Source organism: Saccharomyces cerevisiae, chromosome IV (genome assembly GCF_000146045.2).
Source record: "Saccharomyces cerevisiae S288C chromosome IV, complete sequence".
Classification (NCBI taxonomy): domain Eukaryota; kingdom Fungi; phylum Ascomycota; class Saccharomycetes; order Saccharomycetales; family Saccharomycetaceae; genus Saccharomyces; species Saccharomyces cerevisiae.
This window is the reverse complement of record NC_001136.10, coordinates 851,191-864,992: the sequence shown is the minus strand read 5'-3', so window position 1 is coordinate 864,992 and position 13,802 is coordinate 851,191. Positions and strand designations below refer to the sequence as shown.

Sequence of the window (13,802 nt, the reverse complement as noted above, 5' to 3'; positions counted from 1 at the left end):
AAGAGATATTGTTACTATTATTATTATTATTACTGTCATTAATACTATACTAATAAAGAAAAGGAAAATACGCATAATAATATTTAATTAACAATAATATAACATATATATATATATATATATATGTATGTACTACCATGTAATTTCAAAGACTTTCAAAAGAAGTTATACGTCAATTCTCGTGTACAAATCAGTCAAACTGTAATTCATTCGTACTGATAAGCCAAATTTCTACCTAGTATTCATATGAAGATTTGAAAAACTATGATAAAAAACGAACAATATTAAAACATATTATTCCGACTGTTTCCCCTCATGCTGTCCGTGTTGCTTTGGGCGTCAAAAGGAAATTGCATGTACTTCCCCACATCTTGCTGCATAGGTTGTTGAAACATTTGCCGTTGCGCTTGCGCATATGCTGACGACGGCGCAGATGTCTGGTACTGGTCACCTAGCCACGTTGGATTTGCAAAATTCATTGACTTTAATGAGTAAGCTTCGCTCTGCCATTGTAAATTTTGTGCATTATAAGGCGGAAAGACCCCTTGCCCCTGCTGGTTCAAAAAAGGATAGGGATAGGATACCATGGAGGCAGATGGAGGCATCGAGGCATTCTGATACGCGGAGTTTAATGAAGACATCGATGAAGGTTGCTGTGATGAATACAGACCACCTTGCATTGGCCTCTGGGCTTGATGGCAGACGTCATTCGCTGGAATTTGTTCATTCACCCCTTGCATGGATTTGGCAAATGATTTTTCCGCGTGCTTTTGTTGCATTGAAGATAGGATGTTGTTCAAATCGAAGGATGATTCATCTGTCGAATTTGAAGAAGAGATCGCTGCGTTACTGTAACCAGGAGATATATTCGTAATAGCGCCATCGGCGTTTTGACCGCTTAGTTCGATTTTTAACAGTTCTACATTTACTTTGTTCCCCGTTATTGTACCGCTGGGCTTAACATTGAACGTATCTGGGGCCATAGGTACAGACGAACCACTATAACCCATAGTTGGAGAAAAAGAATCCAAAGAGCTACTTCTCATTTGTCTCTCCAAATCCGCCATGGATATTGAGCCATTAGTGGTCGAAGGTTTGTTTTTTCTTTGTAACTTGGCCTTTTCATTGGATTGCTTCGATGTCTTCATACTATTTTTAACGGTCTCCTTAAATCCAATTTTCTTATTAAAGATATAACGTGATTTATTATCTGACCATTCTACTCCGCAGTTGTTGTTCTGCAATAATTGCGAACTTATATTCACAACAGCCTGCAACCTTAACAGCATTTCAGATGATGCCGATAACTTGTCGCATAATGGCGGATTACCAATTAATCTATCGAGACTATGATCCATTTCAAGAATTTTTTCATAATCGTCAAAATCAGATAGTTGAAAGTTAACGAATGATAAACCCTTCACCATTAAGTCTTCTTCGAACCAGTATGTCCTTTTAGGAATATGTTCTGTTATACTAAAAGAAGGACTTGGTTTTTTTTTCACAATATCATTTATCAAGTATGCCAAGGCATTAACAAACTCTAGATTACTTTGTGAATATTGAAGAACCATGGGATTTGCTTTTATCCAACAATTGATAATTCTTACCATACCTAGAATTTCTGAAACCTCAGGATTTTCGCTCCATGATTCCTTAACGATATCATTTAAAATGTGAGCAATATACTTGAATGCAAAATTTAGGTAATCCAATTCATTGCTACGTAAATCCTTCAAGGTTTTTGCACTTACATCGGAACGCCTTTTTAATAATAGATGGAACCCACCAATTGTAATGATCAAATTGTGAAAGATGGTCTTAATATTATTCAGGTATCTTGCTGACATCGTCTCGTAGAGTGCATTTTCCAAATGCCTTAACTTGATACCGTTATTTAATTGGTTAGGTTTTGTATCATCTCTCCAACTGGTAGGTGACCAAACAGACCCAAAAAGGCCCAGGAAATAAAATTCTAGTATCTCTTTAGCAGGTGTCCTGGGTCCTTTAGATTCTTGTAAGTAAGTGTTCATGATAGTAGTATGCAAGCTACGATTTAATGAACTTTTATTGTCCACCATTAATGCCCCAAAATTTTTGATTGAAACAGGGCTTGGCATCTTCGTCATCATACCTTTAACAAAATTGAATACTGCAATCCCCAAATTTCCTGTTTGAAGGAATATCGCTCCTGCTTGCGAATACGTCTCACCAGCACTTGGTAACACCAACGAAGCTAAACGAAAGAAGTCCAGAGATTTTTTAAAATTGGATATGCTGTATTTATTGGAAATTTCTTCGAGGAGAGTTTTATAACGATACGCTGTTCCTAAGAATAAGAGACAGCGATGGAAAAGCGTTGGGATGAGATGTGCGAGTGGGCTACTACTATTAAATGTCTTCACCGCAAGAATGTCTCCAACATTAGTGGTATTTTCGATGTCACTTAACTTTAAGTCTTGGATAATCCTTTTCGGCAAAAGTACAGATATATCATATTTCTTATAAACCGTGTTGATAACGTTGACATAGAAGTTTTGCACCGTTTTGAAGAATTTTAACATCTTCGAATTCATCTTTCTAAAGTCGATAAATTTGGTCTGCTGTTTTTTATTCTCCTTCTCAAAAAGAATATAATTCCTCCACATCTGAAACCATTTGAATATTGGATAGTGAACGCTTTCCCAAGAAAAATCTAAAATCGAAGAGATACTGCTCTGATCAAAAGAATCAAGATCAGCCGCAAAGGATTTCCCACATTGTGATTCTATAGATGTAAGGATTGCGGCATTCAATTTGGAATGAACAAATGCCAAGAACCCATTTAATAGCGCATAATCTTGAAATAATTGATTCGATTTTAATATGCTGTTTAATTGACTTTTTATACCATTAAAAGCGGTAGGAAGATCTTCTTTTTGGGTATTCGATGGTTCCATTTAATTGAAATATCAACTGTAAGCCAGTGCAATGAAACTGAGATATTTTCTTTGAATATATACGCCTGATGACGTACGTTTTAAATTGCAAATGATGCGGATTTTTGAGTTCCTAAAAGCCTTCTTTTTGATATATTAAGTGACTTTGTTAAATTCTTGTTTATAATCTTAGTTCGATGATGTATTTAATTGAATGATCTCTTTACATATATGATTCCTGAAGACACTTTTCATAGGAAAAAAACATTCAAAATATATGGAAAGAAGAAACACCAAATGTAGAGGATTCCCCCTTAATTTCCGAATTATGATACCGATTGGATGCTAATTGCTTTATCAACCTCTTCGGTAATTTGAGGTCAATGCTGGATGACATCTTTTCCTTCGTTAGAAGTATTTTTTTTCTTCCATTGTGATATTTCCCGTAAGACGTGATCAACACAAGCAGCCGCCAATAATTACGATAGGTACCGTTATGTATATGAAATCTTGTTTAAAAAATTAATATAAAAGGTATGCAGGACAAAGAATTGTCAATTTGCTATAGGCTGTAGCGGTAAAGAATTCGGGTTAGCTGAAATTGTGTTCATAGAAGTAGCCCGGCACCAACAAGTGGAATTTTGAGGCTCAACTTGTACCCACGCTTTAATCGACACATTTTCGAATATTTTTTCAACTCTTTTCTTGATAATTGTCGAATTCTCGCCGTCTACATACTGTACATGAATATAGCCCACCAAGCTCGGGTGTTCTTGTGAACCGTTTTTCTGATCATGATGATGCTCATGGCTATGATTCTCTGCATGAGAATGCGTGTGTGCATGTGAATGCCCGGAACTGCCTGACTCTGTCGGCCAAAATCTAGGAGTTGTATAACCTGTGATTCCTGGCGTCGTTGAAATCTGGTTTAGCGCACTCTTTACTAGATTATGCTTCTTGTCATCCAGTCTTAGTAAAATATTTGCGGAAGTAGATTTTAGCAGGGGCAGAGCGCTAAGTAAAATCAAGGAACCAATTAATAAAGAGGCGATCGGATCAAAAATTGGCCAGTGTGTTAACTTGATTAATAACGTCGAAATAACAACGCCAACAGAACCTAATGTATCTGCCAATATATGTAAAAAAATCCCCTTCATGTTTTCATTATCAGTACCACCATGATCATGTGCACCATGGTCGAAGGCAAACAAACCTACAAGGTTCACTAATAAGCCTAACGTAGCAACAACCAACAACTCATTTGTTGCATGAAGATGAATGGGGTTGAAAATTCTCTCAATTGCCTCCACAAAGATACCGCACACTATGCCGAGTAACAGAACACCATTGGTGAAACCTGCCAAGGTACCAAGATAATTTAGACCGAAAGGGAATTTATCACTTGCTGGTTTCTTGGTCAATACACCAGCAATTAGACCTAAGAGCAAAGATGTGCAATCTAAGGCCATATGCAACGAATCAGATAATAAGCCCAATGATTTGGAACGAAAGGAATATAAAAGTTGTACAAACATGAAAGCGGTATTCAACAATAAAAACGAAAAAATGGACCTGGTGTCCTTATTCAATGCCATTTGTTTGAACATACTTTCATTTTCGAGAGGCAATGAATCGGTTAGATGGGAATGGTGATGTGCATGATTATGGGAGTGCGAATCAGGTTGTTTGTTAGAGAAACTGGAAACATATTCTGCCACTACGACGAAAAGTAAACTTAACAAATCAGTTTTGATGGAAGAAGTAATTTCATTAAACGATAAAAAATGTACTACAATAGCCATTATGCCTGTCAATAAAATGGTGAACCTTGTCAGCCATAAATAGGAAATCATGTACTTTATGTCAAACATACGACAATATTCATCCTCCTGGCCTCCCTTCTTTTGATTTCCATCCTCTGTGAACAAATCTTTTAACGATAAAAAGAAAATGGACAGACATCCAAAAAACACAAATACCATTAATAACTGGATATTGTAAGTCTTGTTAACTATAGTCATTAGATACAAAAGAACAAAGGAAAAAATCGGTAACACGAGAATTAGCGGAAATCTCTTATTTCTACTTATCGAATGCTGTGCGACGCTGGTGTCTTTGGAAACAACACCTATGCTACTTGATAACGTCGATAATATCAGCGGTGATGCATATCTTAGCGTTAATATTAAGAGAGCATATGCGGCCAAAGACGTAGAAATTTTGTTCACATCTCCTGAGCTGGCATCAAAAGAAGGATCCCAACGCAATATAACTAATGTTAAAGTAATAAAGGGAACAAATGTTTTCAAAATGGTCTTGAAATTGAGGGCAATTTTTGGCGAAGACTCATCAGCGGTAGTCAGGAGCTTGATAATCAATAGAGTGATGCATGTTGACTGAATTGGATGGAAAATCGCAGTCAATATGGATAGGAAATAAATTGCAGTAAATAAAACATAATACTTCCTTCGGCTAGAGTAATTGATGAAGTTAAAATAGTGCGCAAATAGGTTAAAGGAAGAAGCTACGAAGGTTGGCAGAAAAATCAGTCTGATGGCATGATCTGTACTGAAAAATATTAGCTTTTCGTCAGCATACTCTGCTGCTGATGTAGAGGCTGCTCGTGATATGAGATCATTATGGGAAGGTACGATCAGATTACTGGATAGAATAATGGTCGGATACGATAACAACAGCGGTACTTTCGCTAATAGTTCTTGCAGATTCATTATTCTGCTTGATACGGACACGAGGAAACACCACCTGCCTCTATCCATAACCTTTAATGTCAATAATATCAACGACCTTACTTTTCTTAAAGATGAGAGATCGCAAGATCGCCTTGGACGACCATCCTATATAGTATATTATAGCTGACTAAATAATAATATCTAACTTCATGGGCGAGAGATAAAAGTTGTTCTGCTGATTCATGCTGGAGTCGTGGCTCGTTTCTGTGAGTTGTATTTTGCGTCAATCTCCTTCCTAAGGGCTGCACGCTCCTTCCTCATTGTCCTTAGATCCGGAGGGAGTGTTATCTTTAGCTCTTTCCTCAAAGCAGTAACATCCTTCTCCAGCATTTCCTCCCAATACACGTTGATCAATGGCTTGCAGCTTAAACCTGTTCTGACAGCCCAAGGGAGATATATATTATATAATCTTTTTCTTTGCACCTTTTTCAAACGTAAAGGTGCAAGGATACCACCGAGAATGGCCATTGGGACGCCCAGGTTGGCACCTTCAAGAGCCTTTATGGTGATCTCCCCCTCAATGATAATAGGCATGTTGGTTATAGCGTGATAGAAATCGTGGCATTGTCTATACCTCTTAAAGATATATGCATGCATAGGATCGTCGATAAATTTGACAGGTGCTCTAGTGTCCGGAGAAACGTTTTCTCTTTTCAACCATTGGTAATATACATACCCAAACGTGTTATGTGGCAATTTAGCTAGTTTGTCCATATGCAAAATCTCTGTTGTGATATTGGGTTGTTCCTTCAAAATGCGCCTCCCAGAGGAATCACTTAACATTGTTTGCTTCAAATTCTCCAAGAAGACCGGCAATGCAGTTGCCTCACCCAATTGTACAATATTATAACCATCTTCAGGATGGAAAAATGAATTCCAACCGGAAATTGCAAACAGCAGCAATTTCTCGTACCGATGAAGGGGAACATGGCCGTTGTACCGAGGTTCCATTGGCCGAGTATTAGCCAGGGCCCTAATACGTAACTCGGTACGCTCTTCAGCTTCTTTCGCATAATCAACGTTCTTGTTATGTAACTCACCACGTTCCATGGCATCCGCCAACCTTGCTTCCTTACCAAATATTAATGAGCCTAAGGTGTACATTGCCGCCGCAGGTAATATTAGCCCACGACGTTGGCATTTCACTGGCAAAGTAGCTGTTGATCTCAGTAAAGATAACCTCAACATACTCTTTTACTTGTCCTTTTTTGTAGCTAATTGCTTTCCTCCCCTTCTTTTCCACAAACCGCAACTATTTTTCTCTCAAAAGTTATATGAAGTATATATACTGAATGGAGCAATTCGGGGTTGAGTGAATTACAAAATTATAGTATCTGATCAAGCACACAGTGGAAGTGCTCGAAAAGCAATATGAGTGTTGATTTGTTTCCAAATGATAGATTTGGTGCAGAAGATAAATACGACAACTTTAAGGATGCCGTAAAAGAATGCTCCTGGCTCATCGAAGAAATCGTCAAACCGCAATTACCCAACATTATTGACAACTTTTCTAAATGCCTAGAGATGCTAGAGAGTGACCAAATATTCAAAATGCCTGTATCTAATGGTATTCCCAACGAAAGTAACAAACAAAACGACTCTCCGACGGTAAAGGGTGTTATCACAAGACAAGGCCAATACATTGTTGACTTTCACATTGTTGTCAGATTCCCACAATTTCAAAGGGGTAAACAAGTTATGTTCCGAATGAATACGGGACTGAATTTCTTACTTATTCAATTCAGTAAGATAATGACGCACTTGAAAAATATTTTGGAAATACTGAATCAACTTCAAGTAGCTACAGATGTCAGCGAATTCGTATCCAAATTTGGCGTGGCCATGGAACTTTTGAACCATTCTCTAATACTTTTACAAAATCCTCCTAGAGACCTGGTATTCCCAGAAGATAACAACTTTGCTATGAAGGAAATGTTCCAGGATTGTTACTCAGTCTGCGAATCCACAGCTCACATCCTAGGACTGGAACTTACGCTTTGTAGGAATGAGCTTTGCATAGAACTACGAAATCTAATTAAGGTGACTAAAAAACCTTGGTGCGAGATTGATAGTAAAACTGGCAGGTCATTTTGCGACCAAATAAGAAATCAAGTGACAAATGAAAGAAACAAAACTTTATCTAAGATCCTCTCAGAAAACGGTGTACAAGTCCAGGATTCCACATTACTTAACCACATAATTTCTTCTTTTCAAAGTGAAGCTATAACACTTCCAGAAGCTCAGGAATTATTAAGAAGGGGCGTTACTTTCGATAATAGGGTAGTCATGGAATGTGAAAAGTTAATAGTATCTACAAGTGATCCAACTTTGATCAGTATAAGCGCCAAATTGAACAGTCTCAAAGCTTCGATGGCGAACCATCAAGCAAATTTGGTAGCTAGCAAACAGTTAAGTACATATAAGTAATCTACTAGCGATAACATTAACAATAATTTATAATACAAACTGGATAAAGAGATAAATGGATGCTTTAAAAAATAAACTTCTAACTATTTCTGTTTGAGTATTTCCAACTTATTCTCCAGTTGCTTCTTCTTTTCCTTTAGTTTCTTCAATTCTTCCAATTCCTCATTAGTAGAAGATGCCATCATAACCACGTCGTCCGCGTCTCTGCCTTCGTATTCTTGACCCATGTCTGGACTATTCAGAGCATCATCGTCATCCATACTAATGTTCTTCTTTAGCCTTAAATCGTTTAATTCATAAGTTTGCTGCAAAGTATCGAGTTCCCTTTGCATTCTACCCATAGATTTACGTAACTTATCGCCCAGAGTCCTAACCAGCGGTTCTACCTCTTCAATCAAATCTAATTTTGATCTTTCAACATCATATTCGGGAACTAAACGGAAAACCCTTTTGGTTTGCAACATTGTCGATGCAAGGTTCGTGCTTGGCTCATTTGCACATTTTAAAGACTCCACAGAATCCTTCAATACTGAAACTGTTCCCTCCAACGCAAGGACGCTCTGTTCCAAAGCATCTGTCATGGTTATTTTGCCTATCCTTCAATTCGTACACAGATATATGCGTCTGTGATCTGTTTATTATTCATTTTCATTGTTGCTAACTACTACGCCCTGTGAAAACAAACTTTATAATCGCCAATAATAAATACATAATGAAAGTAAATCGCAATCCGGACCCCACGGATAGTCACCAGTCTCACCAACTGGAAATTAGAAGGAAGGAAGACAACTGTAAATTCTTGGCATGGTAGAACTGGAAAAAAGAAGACGGCCCCCTCCGCAACTGCAACATTCTCCCTATGTTAGGGATCAATCGAATTCGCAGGGAATGACAAAGACGCCAGAAACGTCACCGCCTAAGAGGCCCATGGGAAGAGCTAGATCAAACTCGAGAAGCAGTGGATCCCGTTCAAATGTCGATATAGATCAGTATACCATACCACCAGGCTTAGATTTGTTGCCTACCGCTTCATCTCCACCTTCCGTCCATCAAGTTTCACAACAGCAACAATTATCCCCAATATTAGCCAACAAAATCCGTTCTCCATTTGAAAATCAAAGTCAGGATCAAAATGACAATTCAATAGACCCAACACCGGCTGGACAAGTAACAATTCCTGTAGAAGCCGTATCTCCACCGGCACTGGACGAATTATCGAAATTCCAAAATGGTTCAACTGAGACATTATTTAGAACTGGATCACCCCGTAAGAAGCATACACATATTATTATACTCAAATCCTTAAATGCAACTTTTGAGACCAAGTTTCTTGTTGTACCATTTAAACCTGACGGACTTAAATTAGGTCGACCAGTTACCAATAGCGTAAACAAGAATAATTCAGGATCGAAAAGAGATTTATTTTCGCAACAAGTTAGACCAGATAACGGAAATTTTGACTCAAGAGTTCTTTCCAGAAATCACGCTTGTCTCAGTTGTGATCCTACATCAGGAAAGATATATATTCGCGATCTAAAGTCCAGCAATGGGACATTTGTTAATGGGGTTAAAATACGCCAAAATGATGTAGAATTAAAAGTTGGTGATACTGTGGATTTGGGAACTGATATTGACTCAAAGTTTGAACATAGAAAAATCAGTGCGTATGTGGAAGAGATTTCAGTAATTCCCTTAATGAACACTGTATCTGATCCCACAAATTTGGTGATGAAAAAACAAGATCATACTAATAAGAATAATGGGAACTCCACTAATATAAACGGAATAAAGATAGACAGAGGTCATCATAATCAACACATTCCAATACGATCTCATTTAAAGGAAAATTATACCGAAGCTGGTGTAACATCTGCAACAACGGCTCAAAGGGCAGCCTTTGAGGCAGCTATGTTTGGAGATATTAATAACTCAGAATTAGATGATGATATTTTAGGTCCAGAAACTGAGGTTCTCAGTGGAATTTTTATCAACAATTCAGCAGGTACAAGCATAAATTTGATAAATATGATAAAAACTTTGACTACTGAGCTGTCCTTAGAAAAACAAGAGCTGGAAAAATTACATTCCATGCAAAACTTTATGCAAAACTATACGATAAACCTTGATTTCATCAATAAGCACATGATTGATATGAATGAAAAGCATTTACTGAAACTGAGCACGGCTTTACAAAAAACTCTATCAGAAAATAATGATGCGCTACTCAAAGAATCGGAAGATCAATTAAAAGAAATCAAACAACAAAATAATAAAGTAAAATCTGCATGTAGCTTGAAGGAAAAACAAAACCATGAAAAGCTACAGGAGCTCGAAAGTGAATTAAGAGAGCTGAACCTTCAAATAGAAGAAGAGAGGGGAAAAAATTTAGTTTTAACACAAAGCAATTTTAATGGTGGTATTAACAATGACAATAACGCTAAAGTAAAACAAAATGATTCAAGAGAAGAAAAAAAGGATACCGAAGATACATTAATAAGCACTGAAGAACTAGGAGTCGTCGAAGGCAAGAGAACAAGAGTTAGTAAGGGAATGCTCTTTGGAGTAGTTGCCATTTCATTCGGTTTAGTTGCGACGGCCGTTAAGCAATTGCCACAATAACTCGAAAGAAGAAAAATACTACAAGCATAATCTACAAAGCAAAAACAGGGCTTGTCCTGTAGAAATGAGAAAAACCATATATTATAAATAAGCACATATTCCATATACTTTGAATATTGTTTTGCAATTCTGATCCACACTCTTTTTTTTCATTTTTTCAAGATTTCTTGATTAAGTAAAATTAAAAAAAAATTCGGGAACTCAAGCTAAAACTGGATGCGTCTACTCATCACCTATAGTCTCAAGATTGTCGAAGATACAGATTTTGAATAAATATCTACAAAAAAGTTACATAGTAAATTGCGAATGGAAGGAAAGGTTGATGTCTTGCTAACATGGCTGAAAAAATCAGATAAGTTTTATATAGCACCAAACATCAGCATCTGTGAATCGCCAGAAACTGGCAGAGGGATCGTCCTCAGTCACGGTTCGATAAGAAAAAACGATATCATTGTATCAGTACCGAGCTCGAAGCAACTAAATTTTCACACTATCCTCTATCATATTTCAAAGTTTAATAAAGAGCTGAATATTCCTGGTATCACAATCGATAGAAAGCCAATCAATTATGAGGACAATATTATTGAAGCGGAAAATAAAGCCTGGGCCGATCCTAGATATGGATTATATTCCGAATTATCGAAAGAGTTTTTGTTAAGTTTATCATCATTTCAATTGGTATCATTTTATATATTGGTTGAAAATTTTCTATTGCCAAAATGGACTCACAATGAAATCTACTCAGATTGGAAACCATTCTTTGATGTATGGCCCTCAATGGAGGAGCTGCGATCAATCCCAGCCATTTGGAACTGTGATCCCAATTCACGTTACCATTCACTGATTGAATATCTCCCTGCTGCCTCACGAAAGCATATGGCAAGAATTAGTGGCCTTGTCAGAGAAGATTGGGAAACCATTTCAGAGGTGGTTTTGAAATGGAATGAAATTTACGGCTCCTTAAGCTGTACGAAAAATTCTGATAAATTTACTAGTGATGAGTTATTCTCCCTTTTTGTACATGTTTATTTTATTATAAACTCAAGATGTCTTTATGCGAAGATTCCGTTGAAAATAGAGGACTCCCCAAGCAATTTCACTTTAGTGCCGTATGTCGATTTCATGAACCACATTTGTGAGTCGGATTTGCACTGCTATCCTCAGTTAAGTCCTCAGTTGAGGTCAGAAGGAGAAAACATCATTGGAATTGGACAATTTACCATTAGATGCGGCGATCACCTCTATGACAACATTAACGAGGAGCTCTTTTTGAATTATGGTGCACACTCAAATGATTTTTTACTGAACGAGTATGGATTTGTGGTAGACGGAAACAAATGGAACTACTTAGACATATCTGACGAAATTATTGAACTAATAGACGACGACAAAAAGGAGGTAAAAACGTTTCTATTGGAACATGATTATTGGGGAGATTACACTATCAATGAGACTGATATCAGTTATAGGATATTCGTAGCATTGAACTATTATGTGACGAGGGATGAAAGGAGGGTTCGAAAATTCATTGAAGGTTACATATCAGAAGATTACTTCAAGCCAAAAATCTCTTCAGTTTTAAAAGAATTATTGGTCTCCTTAACTGCAAAATATACAAAGACGCTTAGCGAGTTGACAGAAAAAGTATCTAATCTTGAGAATAACCTCTGCTTACAAAACTTAATTACCATATACAAAGGGTATATAAAAATACTTACACAACACTTACAAGACCTGCAATCATAGGTATTTGTAAAGTCCAAGAAATAACTTTAAATTCGGAAGTGCCAGTGCCCATGCTTCTCTTCGCAAGTACATGTGCGCAGCAGCCATTCATATATGAAAATTTAGGAATATCTATTGTATATACATGAAATTTCTTCACAGGTAATGATAATCTAGTGCTTTTTGCTTAGTAATAAACTGTTTCCCTTTTATTAAAGTCAGAAGTATATCATTCCACTTGCAGTTACATTTTTTGTACTTACCAAGAGAAACAAAAAATCCGTTAAGTTCATTAATGTTCGTTTGATTCAATTGATTTAAAGATTGGGCCAACTTAGCGCGCTTGTGCCCATTAACTTCTAGATCTCTCATCACCAAGCTAAATATTCTCTCCTTGTCAAAGATTACAGAATAGTTTGGGTTGGTGTTTAGTGACGGGTAGGATCGATCGATAATTGACAGCTGCTCACTAATCAACTTTTTTATTATATCTTGTGCTCCGGGGATTTTCAAAAGTTCCTTTTTATATACGCAATCATATACTGCCAATAATGGCTCGGTACAACTCTCCAATATCAATTTCTCCAGTTCAGTGAAGAACAAATCCTGGAAACCATGAACATGCAGATCAAAACTAACTAGATCGGAACCTATTCCAGATCGTAGCCTGGAAATTTCTCTAAACAACTTATAAAACGCATTATTTTCTTTTTCATTTTTCTGCCTGTCACCTCTTAGAGAAAGACTCGCACTTTTACCAGTACTACTCATTCGAGGAAAACCATCAATCTTTGCAATATGAAATTGTATCCTTCCTTTCACTTTGAGAGACAGTTGAAATTCTTGATGTATGGTCCCAACGTCAACTGGTGTTGTAAAGCCCATGAACAAGTTTGGTCTTGCCTCATCAAAGCGCCATCGATATCTATGCAAATGTTCCAATAGATTTAAGCTTGGATTCAAAAACAGAATGTTGGTTTCGGGTCTCAAAGATTTATTGTATTTAGAAAGTTGGGCAGTGATAAATTTCGAAGAGGGATCTGAGACAATTAAATTTTCAATTGGTGCAATTTCACCATTGCTTAGAATGGGCGGGACACAAGATGCCATAAACTGTCTATGATAAGTTTCTTTATTGTTGTTACTCGATTTAACAATAATTTTAGAGTCATTATTGAGGAATCTATTCAGTTTCTTCTGGTCGTTTAAAAGAAGAACAACTGATGGAACCTTTGGTTGACTCGGGAGTTGTGCAATTCTCAATGCTAGTAAGTACGTCATGGCTGAGTTCCCTAGAGAGTAAACTCTAGGTATTGAGCTTGACATTATCGTATTCTGGATTTTTTTAATCCTTTGCGTGGTT

At 37.0% G+C, this 13,802-nt stretch overlaps 8 protein-coding genes across 8 annotated transcripts; 3 read left to right on the top strand and 5 right to left on the bottom strand.

The window, feature by feature from the left end:
* Positions 1 to 284: 284 nt before the first annotated feature.
* EBS1 (Ebs1p) lies at positions 285 to 2,939 on the bottom strand (the record flags this gene model as incomplete). Its single annotated transcript, NM_001180514.3, has 1 exon — positions 285 to 2,939. The coding sequence occupies one exon, from the start codon at positions 2,937 to 2,939 to the stop codon at positions 285 to 287; it is 2,655 nt and encodes an 884-aa protein (NP_010492.3).
* A 533-nt stretch (positions 2,940 to 3,472) lies between these two features.
* On the bottom strand, positions 3,473 to 5,647 carry MSC2 (metal cation transporter MSC2; the record flags this gene model as incomplete). Its single annotated transcript, NM_001180513.3, has 1 exon — positions 3,473 to 5,647. The coding sequence occupies one exon, from the start codon at positions 5,645 to 5,647 to the stop codon at positions 3,473 to 3,475; it is 2,175 nt and encodes a 724-aa protein (NP_010491.4).
* A 201-nt stretch (positions 5,648 to 5,848) lies between these two features.
* Positions 5,849 to 6,856, bottom strand: COQ4 (ubiquinone biosynthesis protein COQ4; the record flags this gene model as incomplete). Its single annotated transcript, NM_001180512.1, has 1 exon — positions 5,849 to 6,856. One exon carries the CDS (start codon positions 6,854 to 6,856, stop codon positions 5,849 to 5,851), a length of 1,008 nt encoding a protein of 335 aa, NP_010490.1.
* Positions 6,857 to 7,039: 183 nt separating this feature from the next.
* RAV2 (Rav2p) lies at positions 7,040 to 8,095 on the top strand (the record flags this gene model as incomplete). The annotated part of the gene is made up of 1 exon (NM_001180510.1): positions 7,040 to 8,095. The coding sequence occupies one exon, from the start codon at positions 7,040 to 7,042 to the stop codon at positions 8,093 to 8,095; it is 1,056 nt and encodes a 351-aa protein (NP_010488.1).
* An 83-nt stretch (positions 8,096 to 8,178) lies between these two features.
* SPC19 (Spc19p) lies at positions 8,179 to 8,676 on the bottom strand (the record flags this gene model as incomplete). Its single annotated transcript, NM_001180509.3, has 1 exon — positions 8,179 to 8,676. One exon carries the CDS (start codon positions 8,674 to 8,676, stop codon positions 8,179 to 8,181), a length of 498 nt encoding a protein of 165 aa, NP_010487.3.
* A 223-nt stretch (positions 8,677 to 8,899) lies between these two features.
* Positions 8,900 to 10,714, top strand: VPS64 (Vps64p; the record flags this gene model as incomplete). The annotated part of the gene is made up of 1 exon (NM_001180508.3): positions 8,900 to 10,714. The coding sequence occupies one exon, from the start codon at positions 8,900 to 8,902 to the stop codon at positions 10,712 to 10,714; it is 1,815 nt and encodes a 604-aa protein (NP_010486.3).
* Positions 10,715 to 11,020: 306 nt separating this feature from the next.
* RKM2 (protein-lysine N-methyltransferase) lies at positions 11,021 to 12,460 on the top strand (the record flags this gene model as incomplete). Its single annotated transcript, NM_001180506.1, has 1 exon — positions 11,021 to 12,460. The coding sequence occupies one exon, from the start codon at positions 11,021 to 11,023 to the stop codon at positions 12,458 to 12,460; it is 1,440 nt and encodes a 479-aa protein (NP_010484.1).
* A 135-nt stretch (positions 12,461 to 12,595) lies between these two features.
* CBS2 (Cbs2p) lies at positions 12,596 to 13,765 on the bottom strand (the record flags this gene model as incomplete). Its single annotated transcript, NM_001180505.1, has 1 exon — positions 12,596 to 13,765. One exon carries the CDS (start codon positions 13,763 to 13,765, stop codon positions 12,596 to 12,598), a length of 1,170 nt encoding a protein of 389 aa, NP_010483.1.
* Positions 13,766 to 13,802: the final 37 nt, after the last annotated feature.